This window comes from Somniosus microcephalus, chromosome 25, assembly GCF_052327205.1.
Source record: "Somniosus microcephalus isolate GS21.2 chromosome 25, FLI_Smic_1.0, whole genome shotgun sequence".
In the NCBI taxonomy this organism is placed as follows: domain Eukaryota; kingdom Metazoa; phylum Chordata; class Chondrichthyes; order Squaliformes; family Somniosidae; genus Somniosus; species Somniosus microcephalus.
Genome location: NC_141011.1, coordinates 1593472 through 1616512, shown reverse-complemented (window position 1 = coordinate 1616512; position 23041 = coordinate 1593472). Strand labels below are relative to the sequence as shown.

Genomic DNA, 23041 nt, shown 5'->3' with positions numbered 1-23041 from the left:
AGACACTGGGGATAACTCCCCCGCTCTATAATCTAGGCACTGGGGATAACTCCCCCGCTCTATAATCTAGACACTGGGGATAATTCCCCCGCTCTATAATCTAGACACACGGGATAACTCCCCCGCTCTATAATCTAGACACCGGGGATAACTCCCCCGCTCTATAATCGAGACACTGGGGATAACTCTCCTGCTCTATAATCTAGACACGGGGATAACTCCCCCGCTCTATAATCTAGACACTGGGGATAACTCCCCCGCTCTATAATCGAGACACTGGGGATAACTCCCCCGCTCTATAATCTAGACACTGGGGATAACTCCCCCGCTCTATAATCTAGACACTGGGGATAACTCCCCCGCTCTATAATCTAGACACCGGGGATAACTCCCCCGCTCTATAATCGAGACACTGGGGATAACTCCCCCGCTCTATAATCTAGACACATGAGATAACTCCCCCGCTCTATAATCTAGACACTGGGGATAACTCCCCCGCTCTATAATCTAGACACACGGGATAACTCCCCCGCTCTATAATCTAGACACCGGGGATAACTCCCCCGCTCTATAATCGAGACACTGGGGATAACTCTCCTGCTCTATAATCTAGACACGGGGATAACTCCCCCGCTCTATAATCTAGACACTGGGGATAACTCCCCCGCTCTATAATCGAGACACTGGGGATAACTCCCCCGCTCTATAATCTAGACACTGGGGATAACTCCCCCGCTCTATAATCTAGACACTGGGGATAACTCCCCCGCTCTATAATCTAGACACCGGGGATAACTCCCCCGCTCTATAATCGAGACACTGGGGATAACTCCCCCGCTCTATAATCTAGACACATGAGATAACTCCCCCGCTCTATAATCTAGACACTGGGGATAACTCCCCCGCTCTATAATCTAGACACACGGGATAACTCCCCCGCTCTATAATCTAGACACTGGGGATAACTCCCCTGCTCTATAATCTAGACGCTGGGGATAACTCCCCTGCTCTATAATCTAGACACACGGGATAACTCCCCCGCTCTATAATTGAGACACTGGGATAACTCCCCCGCTCTATAATCTAGACGCCGGGGATAACTCCCCCGCTCTATAATCTCTTTATAGGGATGTTGGTTAAAAGCAAGCAAGCTATGATAAACCTTTATAAATCACTAGCTAGACCTCAGCCAGAGTATTGTGTCCACTTCTGGGCTCCACACTTTAGGATGTCAAGGCCTTGGAGATGGTGCAGAGCAGATTTACCAGAATGGTACAGGATGAGGAAATTCAGTTATGTGCAGAGTCTGGAGAAGCTGGGATTGTTCTCCTTAGAGCAGAGAAGGTTAAGGGGAGATTTAATAGAGGTATTCAAAATTGTGAGGGGTTTTGATATTGTACATAAGGAGAAACTGTTTCCACTGGCAAGAGGGTCAGTAACCAGAGGACACAGATTTAAGGTAATTGACAAAAAAGCCACGGGAGAGGAGAGGTGAAACGTTTTTACGCAGCGAGTTGTTATGATATGAAATCCACTGCCTGAATGGGCGGTGGAAGCAGATTCAATAGTAACTTTCAAAAGGGAATTGGATAAATACTTGAAGTGGAAAGATCTGCAGGTCTATGGGGAAAGAGTGGGGGAGTGGGACTAATTGGAGAGCTCTTTCAGCGGAGCGGCACAGGCACGATGGGCCGAATGGCCTCCTTCTGTACTGTATGATTCCATGATAGGGCCTTCTATAAATTCCAGTATTATTTATCATTTTATAAGTCATGGGACACATCTTTGCGCTGGGTGGAAATTACACCAGGCTGGAGATGTGCTCCAATTCCGCAATGGCGGAATATCTGCCATTATGCGTTTCCAAATCCAAACAGTATCAATGGATCTCCTATGGCTCTGCCCATGGAAAGTGAGGACGAGGGGAACTTGTCTCCGAGTGCATTAGTGATGCTGTAGGTAGAGGTACGGGTATTGGGATAGGCAGCGTAGGAAGCTCCATCTATTGGTGGAAATGTGCAACTGCAGGTGTGACTGCGTCACAGAATGCCGAAATAAGGAATGTGCAACATACATTGGCCCAGAAATTCATAGAAACATAGAAGATAGGAGCAGGAGTAGGCCATTCGGCCCTTCGAGACTGCTCCGCCATTCAATGAGATCATGGCTGATCATCCAAATTCAGTACCCTGTCCCTGCCTTCTCCCCATATCCCTTGATCCCTTTAGCCTTAAGAAATATATCCAACTCCTTCTTGAATATATTTAATGAACTGGCCTCCACTGCCCTCTGTGGCAGAGAATTCCACAGGTTCACCACTCTCTGGGTGAAGAAATTCCTCCTCATTTCTGTCCTAAATGGCTTACCCCTTATCCTTAGACTATGACCCCTGGTTCTGGACTCCCCGGCCATCAGAAACATCCTTCCAGCATCTAGTCTGTCCAGACCTGACAGAATTTTATAGGTTTCGATGAGGTCCCCTCTCAATCTTCTAAACTCCAGTGAGTATAAGCCCAATCGACACAATCTCTCCTCATACATCATTCCTGCCATCCCAGGTATCAGCCTGGTGAATCTTCGCTGCACTCCCTCCATGGCAAGAACGTCCTTCCTCAGGTAAGGCGACCAAAACTGCACACAATACTCAAGGTGCGGTCTCACCAAGGCCCTGTACAACTCACAGAATCACAGAAACCCCACAGTGCAGATAGAGGCCATTTCGGCCCATCGAGCCTGCACCGACACATATCCCACCCGATCCCCGTAACCCCTACACCAACACATATCCCACCCTATCCCTGTAACCCCACGTATTTAATCGGTCCTAGGACCCCAGCTGCAGCAAGACATCCTTGTTCCTGTACTCGAACCCTCTTGCTACGAAGGCCAACATACCATTTGCCTTCTTAACCACCTGCTGCACCTGCATGCTTACCTTCAGTGACTGGTGCACAAGAACACCCAGGTCTCTTTGCACTTCCCCTTCTCCCAATCTATTGCCATTCAAATAATAATCTGCCTTCCTGTTTTTGCCACCAAAGTGGATAACCTTACATTTATCCACATTATAGTGCATTTGCCATGTTTCTGCCCAATCACCCAACCTGTCCAAATCGTACTGGAGTTTCACGACATCCTCCTCACAGCATACCCTCCCACCCAGCTTTGTGTCGTCTGCAAATTTGGAGATATTACATCCAATTCCCTCGTCCAGATCATCATTAATATATATTGTGAACAGCTGGGGTCCTAGGACCGATCCTTGCGATACCCCACTAGTCACTGCCTGCCACTCGGAAAACGACCCGTTTATTCCAACTCTTTGCTTTCTGTCCGTCAACCAGTTCTCTATCCAAGTCAATACCTTGCCCCCAATCCCATGTGCCTTAATTTTGCACGCTAATCTCTTATGTGGGACCTTATCGAAAGCCTTCTGAAAGTCCAAATACACCACATCCACTGGTTCTCCCTTATCTATTTTACCACTTACATCCTCAAAAAATTCCAGTAGATTAGTCAAGCATGATTTACCTTTTGTAAATCCATGTTGACTTTGTCCGATCCTGTCACGGCTTTCCAAGTGCTCTGCTATTACATCTTTTATAATGGACTCTAGCATTTTCCCCACTACCGATGTCAGGCTTACCGGTCTATAATTCCCCGCTTTTTTTCTACCACCTTTTTTGAATAGTGGGGTAACATTAGCTACCCTCCAATCCATGGGTACTGTTCCAGAGTCTATCGAGTTCTGGAAGATGACCAGCAATGCATCTACTATTTCTCGGGCCACTTCCTTAAGTACCCTGGGATGTAGATTATCAGGCCCTGGGGATTTATCGGCCTTCAGTCCCATCAATTTTCCCAACACCATTTCCCTACAAATACTGATTTCTTTCAGTTCCACCCTTTCATCAGGCCCTATGTTCCCCGGCATCTCTGGGAGGTTATTTGTGTCCTCCTTTGTGAAGACAGAACCAAAATTTAGTTGGTCTGCCATTTCTTTGTTCCCCATTATAAATTCCCCTGATTCTGACTGCAAGGGACCTACGCTTGACTTCACCAATCTTTTTCTCTTCACATATCTATAAAAGCTTTTACAGTCAGTTTTTATGTTCCCTGCAAGCTTACTCTCATATTCGATTTTCCCTTTCTTAATTAATCCCTTTGTTGAATCCTAAACTGCTCCCAATCCTCAGGATTATTGCTTTTTCCAGCCAATTTATATGTCCTCTCCTTGGATCTTATGCTATCCCTAATTTCCCTTGTTAGCCACGGTTGAGTCACCTTTTTTGTTTTATTTTTATGCCAAACTGGGATGAACAAATTCTGTAGCTCATCCATTCGGTCTTTGAATGTTTGCCATTGCCTATCCACCGTCAACGCTTTGAGTGACATTCCCCAATCAATCCTACCCAACTCGCTCCTCAGACCATCGTAGTTTCCTTTATTTAAATTGAGGACCCTAGTCTCTGAGTCAACTACTTCATTCTCCATCTTAATGAAGAATTCGATCATATTATGATCGCTCCGACCCAAGGGGCCTCGTACAACAAGATTGCTAATTAATCCTTTCTCGTTACATAATACCCAGTCTAAGATGGCCTAATCTCTGGTTGGTTCCTCGACATATTGGTCCAGGAAACCATCCCGTAAACACTCCAGGAATTCCTCCTCCACAGTATTGTTACTAATTTGGTTGGCCCAATCTATATGTAGATTAAAGTCACCCATGATGACTGCTGTGCCCTTACTGCATGCTTCTTTAATTTCCCTTTTAATGCCATCCCCAACCTCCGCGTCTCCATTCTGCGTCTCAATTCGAGTCTCCACGGGTGAATACGCACGGGATACTCACCCGTAGGCCCAACGGAAGTGCCGGTTTCATGCATGCACTGCGCATGCGCGGGAAACCGGAACTTCTGTTACCTTGAAAGAAGGGGTTCAGAGGTGGAACGCGTGCGCCGGAGAGGCAGCGCGTACGCATTGAACGTACATTTTTTTCCAGGTTTTTCCGGGAGGGCAAGTCTCCAGGAGTTACACATATAAAAAGCAAGCGCAAGGCCTGCTTTTAACAAGGTAAGTGGTGAATTAATTAAAATTAAAACATTTAGGCCTAGAAATTGAGTTTTGGCTTAGCCAGGGCTTTAGCGCCGGAAGTTAGTGCCGGCGCTAAGTCCCCCTGCGCGCGCCAAAAATTCAGCAGGGCCACGCCCAAACGGCTGCCGGCGCTACTGAAGGGTCTTTGCGGCGGTAAATCGGCGCTAACTGCCGTTTCGCGCCGCAATTCCGGCGCTGCGGCACCCGATGCGGTGCGGCAGGCTCGGGAAGTGCAGGCCTCCTCCTTCCCTTAAGGAGGAGCTGCCTGCACCCGGCCGCGGCCCGCGAAAATCTTTTTAAAAATGAGCCCGGCACCTCGGACAAGTGCCGGGCTTGCTTCTGTTCCGGGGGGGGGGGGGGGTGGATGTCCGGGGAGGGAGCTGCGGCCAGGCGGCCGGCGGGAAAGCGGCCGGCCGCCGCGGGGCCTTTAATGCGCCGGCGCAAAGACTTGTAAGACTCTGTTGCCAGAGTCTTAGTTGCGGCTGCCACGGGCGAGGCGGCCGCAACTGAATTTCGGCGCTGGGGCCCGTCGGCATGGCAACCGGGACGCTGCGCACACCGATGACGTCATCGGTGCCGGCGCAGCGCTACTGGTCTACCGCGGCGGAAGGGCCCCAGGCAATTTCGGCGCCGGCGCCAATTGCAGCGCTAGGCCCTCTAGCGCCGCAAAATCGGCGCTAAGGGCACTCAATTTCTAGGCCTTATTATTTTTAAATACTTGAAAGAAAGGTAAGTTTATTTTTAGCCCTGTTAGAAAATGTAATTAATTTTATCAAAAATTTAAATTGTTTAAAATAGTTATTTTATATGATTTATAGTTATTTTAAAAATGTGATTTTTTTAAGAAAAATTATTTGAAGTTTTAGTGATTTTTGTGGCTTATAGTATTTATAAGTTTGACAGCTCTTCCTGTCAGTTTTATAAATGGGCATTTCCCTGCTACCATTGGCTCTCCATGGCCCACGTGATCCCAGGGGACGCATCGAACTAACTGCGCCCCTGGGATACGCAAGCACTGCACACCGGCAGTTGGAGGAGGCCCCGGATCGGAATCCCACGCGGGCCCACAGCTCAACGGCCAGCGCGCTAGATAAGTGCAGGTCAGGGGCTTGCACCCGCGGGAAACCTCCGACCCGAATTTCTGGGCCATAGTAACTTACCTATATTGTAGATACGAGACAGTGAACATCTTAGTAACGCTTTGGAAAAAGAAAAGCTTTGTAACTTTCTTGCCTCAGGTAATAACTGAGGACTCCATACACAAGGCGTGTGACCCCTCAATCGAGGGACATAGTCTTCATTTAAAAAAACCTGGCAAACATTGTTTGTGTAAAAACAATGGAACAAAGTAAATCACATCAAAAAACTCATTGTAACAATTACGCGACAAAAACGCACATATTGTTCAGTCGCTTTTCTGTTTCGAAACAAGATTCTCAACCAGTTTTTTTTGTACATTACCCCTTTAACACAGATTGAATTGTCTATGGGCTGAAAATTCAGTAGGGTTAGCGCCCATTTTGCGGCGCTAGAGGGCCTAGCGCCGCAATGATAGCCGTTGCTGAAATTCACTTCGGCGCTGCCATCGGCGTTAGCCGGTTGCGCTGCGCCGGCACTGATGACGTCATCGGTGTGCACAGCGTCCCGGTTGCCGTGGCAACGCGCCCGAACGCCGAAATTCAGTTGCGGCCGCCTCGCCCGTGGCAGCCGCAACTAAGACTCTGGCAACCGAGTCTTACACAAGTTAGCGCCGGCGCATTACGGTCGCGCGGCGGCCGGCCGCTTTCCCGCCGGCCGCCTGCCCGCACCTCCCTCCCCGGACTCCTCCACCCCCCCCACCCCCCCCGCGGAACAGATGCGTCTGGCCTGCAAGCCCGGCACTTGTCCGAGGTGCCGGGCTCATTTTTGAAAAAATCAAACGGCCAGCGATCGGGTGAAGGCAGCGCCTCCTTAACGGGAGGAGGAGGCCTGCACTTCCCCAGCCTGCCGCACCACATCGGGTGCCGCAGCGCCAGATTAGCGCCGCAATGCGGCACTCAGCGCCCATTGGGAGGCACTCACGCCCGCCAGTAGCGCCGGCAGCCATCTGGGCGCGGCGCTACTGAATTTTTGGCGCGCGCAAGGGAATTAGCGCCGGCGCTAAATTTCCGGCGCTAAAGCCCTGGCGCGGCGTCAACTCAATTTCTAGGCCTATATGTTCCATAAAACAGGATCACAAGATAGTTACAAATGAGGAAGGCCATTCGGCCCATCTTAATTCATCCCTCTAGAGATATCCCAATGCCCCCCCGGCCATTGCAGCCTCCAATTGGTTCCATGATTTCAAGGTTTTTGTCTCCACCACTCCGTCTGCAAGTTTATTCCACACATTGAACACACTGCGTGTGAAGAAATATTTCTTGATATCAGTCCTAAAATTAACATTTACTACTTGGAGCCCACGTCCCTTAGTTCTGCCTCTCTACTTTAATTTAAAGTAATATTCTGGCTTAACTTTTTCTATACCCATTTATCCATCTATAAGTTGATCTCTAAAACACCTGGGCCTAGAAATTGGGTTGAGGCGCCAAACTGGCGCCAAGTTCGCCTGGGCGCTGGTTTTTGCGCAGCGTGCGAAGCTGTAGCGATCGTCAGAAATTCAGCTTGAGCGCCCCTAGAGGGAGACGGGCGAGGCTCGAGGCGCTCCGCGTCCCTCTTAGGGCGCTGAAACTGAATATCGCAGATCAACGTGCCGCAGCGCCACACGCTGCGGCACGGCACGCTGCGGTACTGCAGGCCTCCCTCACACTGTTAAGGGGGAGGGGCCTGCAACAGCGTGAACCCCGATCGCGAGTACTGGCAAAAGAGCCCGGCACCAAGGAGAAGTGCCGGGCTCTCGGGAAACAGCCGGCAATGCCGCGGGGGGGGGGGGGGGACCAGGAGGCCGGGCACGGAGGTGCTGGCAGGCGGCCGCCGAAAAAGGCCCTGCGAACCGGGCGCGGGTAGCGAACGGCGCTACAGCGGCGTTCGCTACCAAATATCGCGTCCGGGGCACGAATGGGGCGCTGCACACACCGATGACGTCATCGGTAGCGGCGCAGCGCAAATGGCTAACGCCACCATTAGCGCCCCTGCTGAATATCGCGGGAGGCGCAGCCAGTGGCGCTACAGCCACTGACTGCCTCTTTAGGCGCTAACAGGTGGCGCTACTCACCCAATTTCTCCCCCATCATTTCTAAGCTGAATGATATGAAAATTAGACATTTCCTCAGGGTTCAGCTGAGATTCATTAAACCACTCAACTCTCAGACTTGAGTTCGATATCTGAAGCCCTCAAGGGTCTTAAGTCTTTATAAGGCAGCAACTGGTCTGCAATTCCATATAGAATGCATTTTGTTGGGAGAAAAGGTTACCTTAAGAGCTGTAGGAAATAACGATTCATTATCTTACCTCAAGATTCCTTTGCTGATTGTGTGATTTGGGGGCAAATCCCCTCCCTCCTTGAACCACTCAATCCTGGGCTGCGGGTGGCCGATTACTGAACAGGTGAATTCTACGGTGCCGCCAAAATTTCTCACCTCAATCCGCGGCGATACCCTCACTGCCGGGGGAGCTGATGTGATAAACAATACACAAAGTAGGAAAGAGTTACAGGTCGTGATATTCCTTTTACAAAGTTCCCATACATTACCCGTTATACATTACCCCCTTCCCACTGTCCAGGGCCCCAAACACCCCTTCCAGGTGAAACAGCGATTTACTTGTACTTCTTGCAATCTAGTATACTGTATTTGCTGCTCACGATGTGGTCTCCTCTACATTGGGTGACCGTTTTGCAGAACACCTCCGTTCAGTCCGTAAGGATGGCCCCGAGCTTCTGGTCGCCTGTCATTTTAATTCACCGCCCCATTCCCACTCAGACCTCACCGTACTCGGGCTCTTACATTGTTCCACGGAAGCTCAACGTAAGCTCGAGGAACAGCACCTCATCTTCCGATTAGGCACTTTACAGCCTTCCGGACTCAATACCGAGTTCAACAATTTCAGATCATAACCTCGGCCCCAATTACATTTTTACTTATAATTTTTATCCACACCTTTTCTCTCTCTCTCCCACAATGGCAGCTGTCTCCCATTCTGCCAGCGCATTTCACACCTAATCTAGAGCCGTCTTTTGTCTCCACTAGTCCTATCACCATCCCGCCTTGTTTTGAATACCTCTTAATGTCTCTTCACTTCTCTTTTGTTCTCTCCCAGCCTGGCCTTTTAATCTGTTTCATTTCCTGTGCTTTTTCAGTCTTGACAAAGGGTTTCAACCTGAAACGTTGACTCTATTTCTCTCTCCACGGATGTTGCCTGGCCTGCTGAGTTTTTCCAGCATTTTCTGTTGTTATTACCAGTTATACAACCTTTCTACTACCATCTATTTCATTCCAAGCATGTAACTAACTGTTGGCCCCCAGCTACGGATTCACCAGGTCTACATTAAACAACACACAGCGAGTGAGCTCATCACTCTGCGGGCTGCCATATTGTAATCTATGTGAGAGGTGGCGACTTGGACTGTATACCAGCATGGGAGCCTCTGCAATTTATTGGAGCTCTACAAAACTGCTCATTTTTGACCTCCTTTTGTGCCTGAAGAACGGGCAAAACCAGGTCCCAATTCTAGGCCAGAATGTGACATGTTTACATAGATAGCCTCCATTGTAGAAGTGGAAAAAGGACTTTTAAAAGAAATTATGCATCTGATCTAAGCAACAGAACTAGTTTGTCAAATAAAGTTATATTTGAATGAGGATTGTACCCAGATAAGATTTCCATAAGTTTTGGTGTAACAAGCATTCAGCAATCGCTCAGCAGGTCACTCTAACCGGAGCAGAAAACAGTAAATGTGTTTAAACTACACTTGGGGGTGTTCAGAATACCAGGGCAATGGCACATCAACACATTGGGACAACTGTGTACGTGCCAAACTAGAACAAAAAGGTTATAGCATTGGAGAATGATAGTTGGAAGCTGTTGCTTTTGAAGAATCACAAGAGGGTTTTTTGCTGATGATGTTGCAGAGTTGCGGTGATTTTTTTTTAACCCATAGGGCAATAGTTCCAGTGACTGTTCCAAGCACAGAACCATCGAGACAAATCAATCTACCCTCATTCACTTCCTCGGTGAGAAGTTGATCAAATACCTGTTGTAAATGCTCATCATATTAAAAATCGTCAGAATGCCATCAAGTTTTATCCTGTGGGTCCCACAATTTAGAGATTCTGTCACTTCTGTGTAAATGTGTTTGTGTTCAGTATTTTCTGCTCCTGTCTAGGCCGAGATGTTAAGCAGCTGTGGTACAAAAACTTATCGGAATACTGTTTTAATTATTTTGAAAACTAGAAGCCTATTTTGGGCAGTTGACAGTGTTCATTGGCCGATGTCTTTGTTTAACTGCAAACTGACGTCAACAGTGAGAACCGTTTCTCACTGGCGCCCCATTCAATCATTATTCAGAGCACTGACATACAAACGGGGTTTGTGTTTGAAGGCTGCAGTCACAAGCCGAGACCAGAAGTGTTTGGAGGATATACAGCGATTTCAGCAACTGCCGAGACAACATTTTATCATATAAATCCAAAAAAACATTTATTCCTTTATACGTTTGGGCTAAACGGAATAAAAACAATCAGGCTGGTTAGCGAAGAGCTTCACTTTGTGAACAAACTGCAAAATGACTATTGGTAGATGCGACAATACAGGCTCCATTGGCTTCTGATCACCCGGACATGCCCTTCTTTCATGCAGGGCACAATATGAATGGGGCGCTTCTGAAGAACCAGGCAGGCATCCACATCTCACTGAGAGGTCACCAGGGGATCTGCTGGGCCAATGTCCTTTGGGAAGACGAGCCTAAACCGACACAATGCCCACCCAAGCCAAGTAGCTGACCCCTCCCTGCAGATCGTGGGGTCTGCGGGGACCAGCGGGAGGGCAAGGCCTCTTGGGCAGCCTGGCCTCGCCCCCATCCCCCCAGCTCTTCCGAACCTGTCACTTGGTGGGTAACGATTGACAAACCCTGTGCTGTAAATAAAGAGCGTGTGGGCGAATAAATTAATAAATAAGTAAAAAATCACAACTGACGCAGAGGCCGCTGTACCAGCAAGGGGGGAAAAACAGCAATAAAAATTTAAGATGGGTCTTTAAAAGGCCTGTAACAGCCACCTGTAAATCGGCCGGCCTTTGCAAGGCTCTCCCCGCCTGTAGGCCTACCTAAGGCCTCCTTCCCATCAGGTTTCACTGGTCGTGCTCAGGCCTCAGCCTCCCGCAGGTCAGGCAGGGGGCTTCCCGACCTCCCTTCACACCTTCACAAAGCTCCCACCTGCTCAAGATGGGAGCTCCATACACTTGCCCTAGGCCCAACCAGAAGATTCAGCGGCTCCCACAACCAGCGAGAGTCTAACAGAACCCATTCCCATCAGATTTCCCAGCCTCTACTGTCCCATATCAGTGCCTCAAATTGGTCGCTAAAACAGCAAAAATCAGCCCCCAGCAAATCCAGAAGTCAGGTCAATAGACAAACATTGGCCCAGAAGTTCGGGTCCCAATGCGTGTATACTCACGCGTAGGCCCAACGAAAGTGCCGGTTTCGTGCATGCACTGTGCATGCGCAGGAAACTGGAACTTCCGTTCCCCTGAAAGAAGGGGTTCAGAGGTTGAACGCGTGCGCAGGAGAGGCCGCGCGTGCGCATGGAACTTACGTTTTGTTTGCAGGTTTCTCCGGGAGGGTAAGTCTCCAGCAGTTACACTTTTAAAAAGCAGTCGCAAGGCCTGCTTTTAACAAGGTAAGTGGTGAATTAATTAAAATTAAAACATTTTTTCCACAGGTTTATTATTTTTAAATACTTTAAAGAAAGGTAAGTTTATTTTCAGCCCCGTTAGAAAATGTAATTAATTATCAAAAATTTAAATTATTGCTTAAAATAGTTATTTCATGTAATTTATAGTTATTTTAAAAATGTGATTTAAAAAAAAAATTTATTTGAAGTTTTAGTGATGTTTTGGGGCTTATAGTATTTATAGGTTTGACAGCTCTTCCTGTCAATTTTATGAATGAAGCATTCCCTGCTGCCATTGGCTCTCCATGGCCCACGTGATCCCAGGGGACGCTTCGAACTAACTGCGCCCCTGGGATACGCAAGCACTGCACGCCGGCGGCTGGAGCAGGCCCAGGATCGGAATCCCACGCGGGCCCACAGCTCAACGGCCGGCGCACAAGGTAAGTGCAGGTCGGGGGCTTGCACCCGCGGGAAGCCCCCGACCTGAATTTCTGGGCCATTATCTTCATTTTCTGCTCCTTTCTGTGCTTTCCACTGCGTTCCAAAAACAGCAGAAATGCTGAGGTACTTGTAGGAATATCTTGCAGCCCTGTTAAGGGGCTCCTACAAAATCATGGGCTCAAGTTCAAGGTTCACCCATCAGCTACCTCTGCTGGCCTTGATCAGATGACTTTTGCCATTCTTGACCCAGGATAATAAATCAACCTAGTTTTTAAATTCGGGGATATAGAGTCTGAGAATCCAAACATTGGTCTATAGAATCATACAGTGCAGGCGGCCATTCGACCCATTGTGTTTGTGTCGGCTCTTTGAGCGAGCTCTCTAATTAGTCCCACTCCTCCCTGCTCTTTCCCCAGAGCCCTGCAAATATTTCCCCTTCAAGTATTTATCCAATTCCCTTCTGAAAATTACTATAATGGAAGATGAGAAAAGAATGAGGAGAAAATAAGACATTTTACTCACATCTCACGTTTACCACTGCAATTGCATCACTTTGACCAACTTTGTTCTTCACCAGACATCGGTACTTGCCCGAGTCAGATACCACGGCTAGGTTGATCTGCAGGATTCCATTGCGTGTGACTGCCCTGCTAGGCAGGCTTCCATTCACTTTAGACCATTCGTACTTGATTGGTGGAGTTCCTTGGGATAGACAGTGTAATCGGATTATCTCGCCCACCCGTACCGTGACAACCTCAACGTCAAAGGTGGCATATGGTGCAGCTGAGGAACAAGGCGAGTCAGCGTTACTTCAAATGTGACATTAGATGTTAACTTGGCATTATATAGTCATATGGTTACATAAGGATTGTGATTGGTTACACGTTCACTTGCGGCAGTTAGTCACAGTCAAGTTGCTCACAGGTGTCTCTACCCTTCTGCTCTACTAGACCCGCATCTCTTCCGCCATTACCAAACTTCCATTGAGGTCCTCCTGTAACAGGTTCTACCATCTCAGCTATTCCACATGGTCTTAATCAATACACAAACTGAGGGTGTGCTTCAACTCAAGAGTCCAAAGGCTCATGATTCAACAATTGATAAACATCAGATCGATGCAGTTGGTAGGGCTCTCGCCTCCGAGTGAGAGGAGTACGAGTTCAAGGCCATCTTTAGGACTTGAGCACATAGTCTGGGTTGGCACCACAGTGCACTATGGAGGGAGTGCTGCACTGTTGGTGTTCTGCCCTTCGGTTGAGACGATAAATTGAGGCCCCGTCTGTTTGTTCCAGTGATTCAGGTCGATGTTAAAGTTCCCACCTCACTGTCTGAAGAAAAGCAGGAAGTTCTGGTAATCTGGCCATCCTTCTTCTCCCAACCAACACCAAGAAACTGATTGGTTATTTATCTCATTGCTGTTTGTGGGTTTTGCTGAGCGTATATTGTTTGCCTTACTTGTCTATAGAACAACAGTCAATGCCCCTCAAAGATAATTTTTTCTCTGTGAATCGCTTTGAGGTATTTCTGATGATTTGATATAAAGTGTTATATAAATGCAATTCTTTCTTTTCATACTTATTACCAGGAGTTTAAGACAGGACTGTTGTTACTCAGCACCATCACAATACTTTCTTGTGTTCAGCTATAGCACTATGGATGTCTGTGATGTCCTTATTGAGAACAAACCAGTGACAAGTGGGAAAGGTTTGCAATGTCCAATACTCCCATTAGGTAAACTGCTCCAATTCTGTGGGCCTGAGTGAATGAAAGAAATTGCATTTATATAGCAACTTTCATGACCCCAGATTGTCCCAAAGCGCTTCAATCGGTGAAATACTTTTGAAGTGTAGGTATTGTAATGTAGGAAACGTGGCAGCTAATTTGTACACAGCAAGGTTCCACAAACAAAAATGATCAGATAATTAATTTTAGGTGTTGATTGAGGGATAAATGTTGGCTAAGACAATGGGGAGAACTCCCTGCTCTTCTTCAAATAGTTCCGTGGAATCCTTCATGTCCATCCTAGAGGGCAGATGGGGCCTCGGTTTAACATCTCATCTGAAAGACAGCCCCTCCCTCAGCACTGCATTGAAGTGTTAGCCTGGATTATGCGCTCAAAGCTCTGGAGTGAGGTCATAACATTCTCGCTGCTGAGTCAAAAGGTTAACACTGAGACGAGGACAACACAAAGCAATGAATGGCCTTCTGAGGAGCAGTCATTGTTAATATGGAAGCAACTTGCACTCAGCAAAGTCCCACAAACAGCGAATGAGATGTCTGTTTTTCTGATGATGTTGGTTGAGGGAAGAATGGGGGCTCAGGCACCCGAAAGGCTCTCTGCTCTGCTACGGATTGTGTCGTGGATGTTTTACATCTACCTGAATGACTGGAATAGGCAAATGGGGCCTTGGCTTAATGTCTCATCCAAACAATGGCACCGACAACAGTGCAGCACTCCCTCAGAACCTCATTGAAATGGCATCTTAGATCATGTCATGGAGTGGGGCCTGAACCCCACCAAGTGTATACTCACAATTTGATACTCTTGTTCTATTCACCGCTCCAAAGTTTTCTTGCAGCCTTACGGCCCTTTCAATGCTCCGCCATATAGCAGCATGGCAGGCATACAGGTCACAACTTACATCCGCGATCATTGTTACGCTGATACTTCAATGGGGCTCCATACAGCTAACCCTTCCAACACACCCGAGCCTCATGGTACATGTTCAATTACTAACACAAAGAATGGGCTTCAGGATGGGCAGATATTTAGCACAGTGTGTGCTCTTTAAACTGACAACATCTCAAAACCACTTCTTTGCTTGTAGTTAAAACTGCACATAATACAAGGGAACAAATGCCAAATGAAGGAGGGTACAGAAATGTTATGCCCTTGAATCCTCTTGAGGAAGCCATCTTGCCGAGAAGAGCATCAGGGAGTAGAAAGAATGTGATGCTGCAGAGCTCCCCCAGACTCGGGGCTGGTATCACCCGGTTCTAGATATGTCTTCTTCCCCTGCTCAGTCAGTGACTGAGCTCTATGAAGGTGTTTCTTGGAATCAGCATTCTAACATATTACCAAGGGCCCTGAACAATTCCAGCACAACATGTCCTGGAGGAGTTATTGAGTGTTAGGAGGGAGCCCAAGGTGAGTAACAGTATACAGGTGAGAAGCAAGTGGTGTTGCCAGAGAGGGTGCATGTAGTGTATGTACTCGTCTACCTTTAAGGGAACTATTGAATGTAACCGTTCACCTTTAAGGGAACTACTTTAGGTGTGGCACTATTTGTTTGGCTTCTGTATACTGTAATACCGATAGTGACCACACCAGTATATAAGTGTTGTGGCAGGATTGCTGGGGCAGATTCGCCCGGACCTTCGAATAGTAAAGACCTGTTTGTTGTTATTTCTGAAGTCTGTGTATTTATTAACTGCACAACCCACAGACTTTACAGTGGCGACGAGTCCGATCGTACCCTGCGGCAAGATTACCAAAGCAAGAAGAGCGTCGAAGAGAGGCAACCGCCCTCGTCGTGCTGCTGGAAGAAAACACGAGGCTGCAGCAGGAGAAAGGTGGAAGACTTTAGCAACAAAAGCTTCCATTAGCAACAGGCACTGACTACCCTTCTGCCACGGTGCGGAGTGAGCCGACCAGCAAGAAACAAGGCGGCCGAAGAGACTGTGAGTAGGGGAAGGTGTAGAAGTATCCGGAGGATAAGGGCAGAGCACTCGACCTCGGTCGAGGGGGAGCTGTGCCGGCCAGAAGTCGGGTCCAACGGCGTCGGGTGACAGCCGGACCGCGATCGGCGGGAAAACTCCGGGCAGCGACCGCAGCCATGAAGCGCTGAGCCTGCGAGTAGGCGCGGGAAGAGAAACCCAGCCGCAGCCGGGGAGGGAAACACCCGTCTGCGAGAGGGCTGGGGAGGCGAACGGGAACCGTGCGGGTGGGAGCCGGGTGTGGAGAGAGAGACTGCGAGGAGCCAGTCCGGCGGCTGAGCTGTTCTCCACCAACGGGGTACTCAGAGCCGGCAAAACCGAACGTGCGGGAGTGGGTGAGAGACACAGCCGAAAACGGGGTGAGAGACTGCGCGAGAGCCAGTCCAGCGGCTGAACTGTTCTCCACCAACGGGGTACCCAGCGCCGGTAGAGCCGTGCGGGCGGGAGGAAAAGACATAGCTGAGTAAGGGGAGCTGTGCAGTAGCCAGCCAGCGGCTGAACCTGTCCGCTGTGGGGGAAGCGTACCCCTTCCACCGGGAAGAAACGCGGGAAGCCGCCATTAGGCGGAGAAGACGCCAGAAGCGGGAAACCGCCATTGAAGTGGGCGGGGCGAGAAAGGAAGAGCGGGAAACCGCCATCTTGATTGACATACCGCCATTGAAGTGGGCGGGGAGAGAAGGAAAGAGCGGGAAACCGCCGATTTCGTGGGAAAACCGCCATCTTAGAAACAAACAAATAAATAAGAATACTTAAAGAAATACTGGTGCTGCTCCCAAGGGAAGAAAGATGCCTAAGCGAGGGAATATTAACGACTTTAATTCTGAAATAGAAGACTGGGCCACGTACGTGGAATGCATAGAGATCTATTGCGAAGCCAACAAAATAGAGGAAGACGACAAGGCGATAACATTGTTAAACTCGATGGGCGCAAAGACATATGGGCTCTTGAAGGATTTACTAGCACCAGCTAAACTGGCGGATCAGTCTTTCGAAGAGATTGTGGTTATTCTGAAGGACCACTTGAACCCCACACCGTTGATGTTGGCTGAACGATTCAAATTCTATGCAAGAACGCAACGGGAAGGCGAAAACAACGCAGAATACTTGGTCGAACTGCGTAGGCTAGCGAAATACTGCCAGTTCGGAGGGAATCTGACAGAGGCACTGCGAGACAAGTTCGTAGGCGGATTGTCCAAGGAAGGGACGCAAAAGCGCCTACTCGAAGAGAACGACCTTACACTTGACAGGGCTGTCCTTATAGCCGCATCACACGAAGCCGCAGCGAAAGGAACGGCGGAAATGCAACGGCGCTCGGGGTGGACCAAATTACCTCGAGTACAACAAAATGCTATCGTTGTGGGAAGACAACACACGACCAGAATCAATGCTGGTTTAAGAACCAAGAATGTAGGAAATGTGGCAAACTGGGTCACATCGCTAAGGTATGCTGGTCAGGGAAGAAGGCCAACAACCGAAGGAAGCCATCACAAGAAAAGTACAACAAGGTATACAAGGGGGCTGAGAAGAGTTCAGACGAACAGAATCCAGACTCAGATCCAAACGGCCAGGAGCTGGGTAGTCTGAGTATCCACCATGTGAGTAAGGAAGCTGACCTACAAACTATCTGGGTCATGCTAAAAATAGCTGGAGTCCAAGTGAAAATGGAGTTGGACACTGGATCAGCTGTATCAGTCATAAATCGAGGGGATTACCACCGGCTATTCTCACACATACCCTTAAGAGATACCAAGTTCGTATTGCAGACATACACGGGGCATAAAGTATACCCCATGGGAAAAATAAGAGTCAAGGTGAGAGATAGGGGTAAAGAACACCCAAGAATGAACTTGTATGTACTACATGAGGGAGGACCACCACTTCTAGGACGGGAGTGGATCAAGAAAATAGACATGGAATGGCACTACCTACAAGCAATGACGAGTGAGGACTCGGTGCAGACAAGCAGCTCAGACTCTGAGCCGGAAGACGATAAGTCCAGCCCACGTATGAAAAACAAGGTTAACATGAACTCACTGACTAAGGTTGGAAAAACGATGGCGTGCATAAAGACAGAGAATTCTGAGTCTGTTCACGTCACAGACATATGCATTACGGAGGAACACCGAGCTCGAACTCAACGTTATTTCAAAGTACGACAACAATTCGAACAATTAAGTTACCGTCTCGTACAAGAGATGAAAACAATGAAAAAGTTCTATGACACCGAATGGGAGAGTCTGGAAAGACAACAGAACCTGCTGGCTCAAGCAGAGAGCGACCATAGAGCCATCGTGACCAATTACCGATCACACCTCCCTTATGATGTTCAGGAGTTAGAATATTTGCATGATCAAGAGATACAGCATAAAGACAAACCACGCTACACTGAGGATTTTGTTCTGCAATTGGAGACGGAGTTAGTGCAGGCAAGGTTAAGAGAAGCTGAATCGCAGTGTGCACTTAAAGAGATACAGAAAAAAATCTTGGACATGGAAAAGAGAAACGCTTCTTTACCTGATGTGAATAATGTGGCCATGTTGCAAGAGGAGCTTATCACTCAGTTAAATGAAAATAAACGGAAAATGACTGAGATAGACTGCAAGAATAAAGAAGATTTGATGGCAGTGAGACTTCAAGAGGCAGATAGCATAGCAGCCTTGGCTGAACTCAAACAGGAAATTGCGAAAGAAGCAAATGAAGAGGAATCTTCAGGAAGCCGGGATTTTATTCCAGTTCTTCTCTACGACTCCTTACAAGCAGAGTGTGAGAAGTTGAAAGAACAGTATGAACAGGCCCAGGCTACAATTCTGGAGGGGATTAACTCGGCAACCTCCGAAAAGCTAGTTTCAGTAGAAGCATATGAACAACTAAAGGTTGAACATGAGCAAGAAGTCCAAAGGCTGCAGGAAATTCTTGATGAGCTCAAGGCCAAGACAGACTCATCGGTAGAAGTTCCATCCATAGATGAGAATTTAGAGGTGAAAGACATGGCAGAACATGAAAGACAAGATGTCCAAGAACTCATAAAAATATTGAAGGAAACCCAAGACAAATATGAGGCGGCAATGACCGAGGTTCAACGACTTGAAGAGCAGAGTCAACTGGGAATCCTTTCAGTGGAAGGGAAGGAAACTGTAAGAAACACAGAGACTGTAAGAATGGGCTCTGAACATGAGCTTGGGAGCATCAAGGCGCAACTTCTTCGAGCGCTTGAAACCAAAGTACAAGAGGAAAGGAAGGTGAAAGCATTGGAGGGAAAGGTGGATGAAATGGTGAAGACTCTGATCCACAGAGTCCCCGTGGAAGAGTTAACGGTCAGCCAACTCCTTCACATGCTGAGAGACAAGACTCCACAATGGGAACACGAGCTTCAATCTGCAAAGGGAAGGAATTCGGAGCTCCCAAAAGTTACGGAAATACAGATTTTGTGTTACAGTTTACTCTATGAAGAGTTCGTTGAATCACGTCAATGTGAACAGAAGAATGTTGAAACAGCTGCTTCAGTAGAAGGATTAAATAGCCTGATCGAAACGCAAGCCCCGGTGGAAGGGAAGGTATTGAACTCACAAATGAGGTCAGTAGTGAAGGAATGGCAGACAACCCAGGAAGAGCGGGATGAATATGAATGCATGAAGAAGTCTTTTCAAGAAAGATGTCTAGGGAAGGAACCACCGTCAGCTAACGTCCAGACGGGTGAGGAGGAAGAAGAAGGCTCTCTCGCTGGCCTAACTCAGGACGAACCCGAATATTACCATGACCTGTTGAGTGACACTGAATATTACGAGGATGTGGTCTGCCCAGCTTGTGATGAAAACTCCCAAAGTGCTGAAATCCGGAGGAAGCACTTAAGGTCTAAGGAACATAGAGAGTTGGTGGCGCTACAGCTGGCAGCCGAGAAAGGAGCTCCGAGAGTTTCAAAAAGGCAGAAAAGAAAAAGAAGAAGCAGAAGATAATAACTGTCTAAAATATTAGCACTTCTACCATCTCAGGCGGGACACTACGAAAGGAGCTAAATTAGTTGAAAAACTGGAAAATGTCAAGACAGCCAGTTGGTTGTAAAAGTCCGCACTGCTGGTTCAACAGGACGAAAGTTCAAGCTGTTACGTCAAGAAAAAGGCTATGGAGGAGTCACGCTAGCCAGGTGAACCGGCTACACCAAAGAAATGTTGTTCGGAACGAGTCAAGATCAGAGACTGAATCTATGAACTGTTTCCACCGAGATTATATTTGTAAATTGTTTATATGACATTGACTCCACCGAGATTATATCTGTAATTTGTTTTATAGGAAGTTGAAGATATGTATGTTTAACGGAGACCCTGTAAGTAATAAGCTAAAAAGGGAGGATTGTAGTGTATGTACCCGTCTACCTTTAAGGGAACTATTGAATGTAACCGTTCACCTTTAAGGGAACTACTTTAGGTGTGGCACTATTTGTTTGGCTTCTGTATACTGTAATACCGATAGTGACCACACCAGTATATAAGTGTTGTGGCAGGATTGCTGGGGCAGATTCGCCCGGACCTTCGAATAGTAAAGACCTGTTTGTTGTTATTTCTGAAGTCTGTGTATTTATTAACTGCACAACCCACAGACTTTACAGCCAGAGAGGGTGCAGGAACCTCCTGCCCTGATGAATACATGGACGCCATCAATGAGCCCATGTATTTTGAGAAATTCAACAGTGTAGTCAAATTGGGCAGGTGAGGTTCTTATTCAGTGGGAAAGGGGATTAAAGTGCTGGCCCTATTGAGCAACGCACCAATCGCTTGCTCGGCAAACTGATTGAAACATAGATGTCCTTACTCTGGAAGGAGGCGTAAAACGTGAGGGTCATGGAGACCTCGACTGCCATTGGGAGTGTCATCCCTAATCTGTGGGCTGGAGGCTGGCCTGTTTTCAGCAGATGTCACAGCCCTGACCTGGAGCCTGCCGAGGCAGTTCACCTCGGTCACAGAACCCCAGAATGTTATAGGCCACTCAGCCCATCCAGCCTGCACCAGTCATTTTCTCCACATGAGCCCCCTCATCCCACCCCCTTTAATATTCCTCCTTTTCAAACAACTGTCCAACTTCCTTCTAAAATAATGAATGGACTCTGTTTCAAGCAGAGAATGACACATTCTAATCACCCTCTGTGTAAAGAATGTTTCTCGAATCTCCATTTTAAATCCTCTTCTGTTTGTGTTACACTTGTGCCCTCTCCTAGCGGACTCGCTGACCACTGGAAACAATCTATCACCGTCCATCCAATGATCTTGAAGGCCTCCATCAAGTCATTCCGTAACCTTCTCAGGGCTAGTGAAGAAATTCCTACCTTCTCGAGAATATCTGCATAACTGCAACCCCTCACCTCTGGTAACATCACAGTGAAACCACGCTGCACCTTTATATCTTTCCAATAGTGGGGTCGATTTACAAATACTCCACCCACCATTGTCAGATAAGTGTGGCTGGGCCTACAGAAATGGTTGGCAGCATAATGGCAGCTATGAGCAATCCAGCACTGGTACCATCCAATCTCCTTCCTGACAGGTTATATGAGTGGACTTAACACCGGGCGGGAGCTGCGAACAATAGGGGAGAAATTGAAAACAGCATCTCCATTTCCATTGCCTTTTCAACAAACAATGAAGCATTTGCACAACAATGGTGAGACATCAGGTTCGGAATGCCTCATGGTCCATGTTATGCGCAGGGACCAACAAGTTGGGGAATCCTCAATCTTCCTGTTAACCAGGGCTGAGTGGGTAGCACTCGCGCCTCAAAGTCAGAAGTTTGTGTGTTCAAGGCCCACTCCAGAGGCTTGAGCACAAAGACCAGGCTGACAATCCAGTGCAGTACTGAGGGAATGCTGCACTGTCAGTGGGGCAGTACTGAGGGAGTGCTGCACTGTCAGTGGGGGGCAGTACTGAGGGAGCGCCGCACTGTCGGAGGGGTAGTACTGAGGGAGTGCTGCACTGTCGGATTTTCAGATGAGACGTTAAACCGAGGCCCCGTCTACCCTCTCAGGTGGATGTAAACGATCCCCGGCACTATTTTGAAGAGTTCTCCAAATGTCCTGACCAATATTTATCCCTCAACCAACATCACTAAAAACAGATTTGTGTAAATTGTCTGCCGTGTTTCCTACATTACAACAGTGACTACACTTCAAAAGTACAGTACTTCATTGGCTGTAAAGTGCTTTGGGATGACCCGAGGTGCTGAAAGGCGCTACAGAAATGCAAGTCTTTTCCAGTCCTTGATCACCCAGCTGGCAGAATCATTCAAGTCCAAAGTCTCAAAATACCTCAGAGTATATTCAGAAAATATTAAAGTGTTACACATCCACTAAAAAAGTAGCAATTCGTAGACTAGAACTTTTGATATCCAAAGAGTGTTAAAAAAAAGTGCCAGTGGGTCTGCTCTTACTTTCTACATCCAGCATTATGAAGATCTCAGTGAATCCAGCAGAATTGGAGGCGTTGCAGATATACTGGCCCGAATCCTGCAGGCCCACGTTTGGAATGACCAAAGCTCCATCAACAATCTTGTGCTGCCATGGCAGTGGGGCTCGCAGTTTAGACCACTGAATAATTGGAGTGGGGTAACCTAGAGACCAAAGAGAAGAATCAAGGTTTAATTCGACTAAGAGGTCACACTGAAACCCATTACATTTTAGATTTGATTCTCTTTTGTTCCCACGTGGGGGGAGGGGGAGGGGGCAGGCCGTTTAATTACCAATTTTTAAAAGTTCTACGGACCCAATTACCTTCTACAGATCAAAATCAGCTTTAAGTGGTTATAAACTGGTGCAAATCCCACCTGAAATGTTAAGTGCTAATAGCACCCAATTTGATAATGTAAGCTCATTTGCTTAATTATTCAAAAACACCAGATAAAGACTCAGATGGATTGGAGGAGGACATTAATGGTGGGAGATGAAAATGACATGCAAGTCAATTTTATAGAGTGGGTCAGAATAAGGGGACAAGAAT

General features: G+C 47.6%; 1 protein-coding gene across 12 annotated transcripts in view; it reads right to left on the bottom strand.

The window, feature by feature from the left end:
* The window catches only part of hspg2 (heparan sulfate proteoglycan 2), a 647132-nt gene that overhangs the window by 83760 nt on the left and 540331 nt on the right, over positions 1-23041 (bottom strand). For all 12 annotated transcript variants that reach the window (XM_085966756.1, XM_085966759.1, XM_085966758.1 and 9 more), the window contains 3 exons: positions 22476-22655; positions 12867-13127; positions 8527-8689 (listed from right to left, as the gene is read on the bottom strand). In XM_085966756.1, the coding sequence (XP_085822882.1) occupies positions 8527-8689; positions 12867-13127; positions 22476-22655 (604 nt within the window). The remainder of the gene's footprint in view (positions 1-8526; positions 8690-12866; positions 13128-22475; positions 22656-23041) is intronic.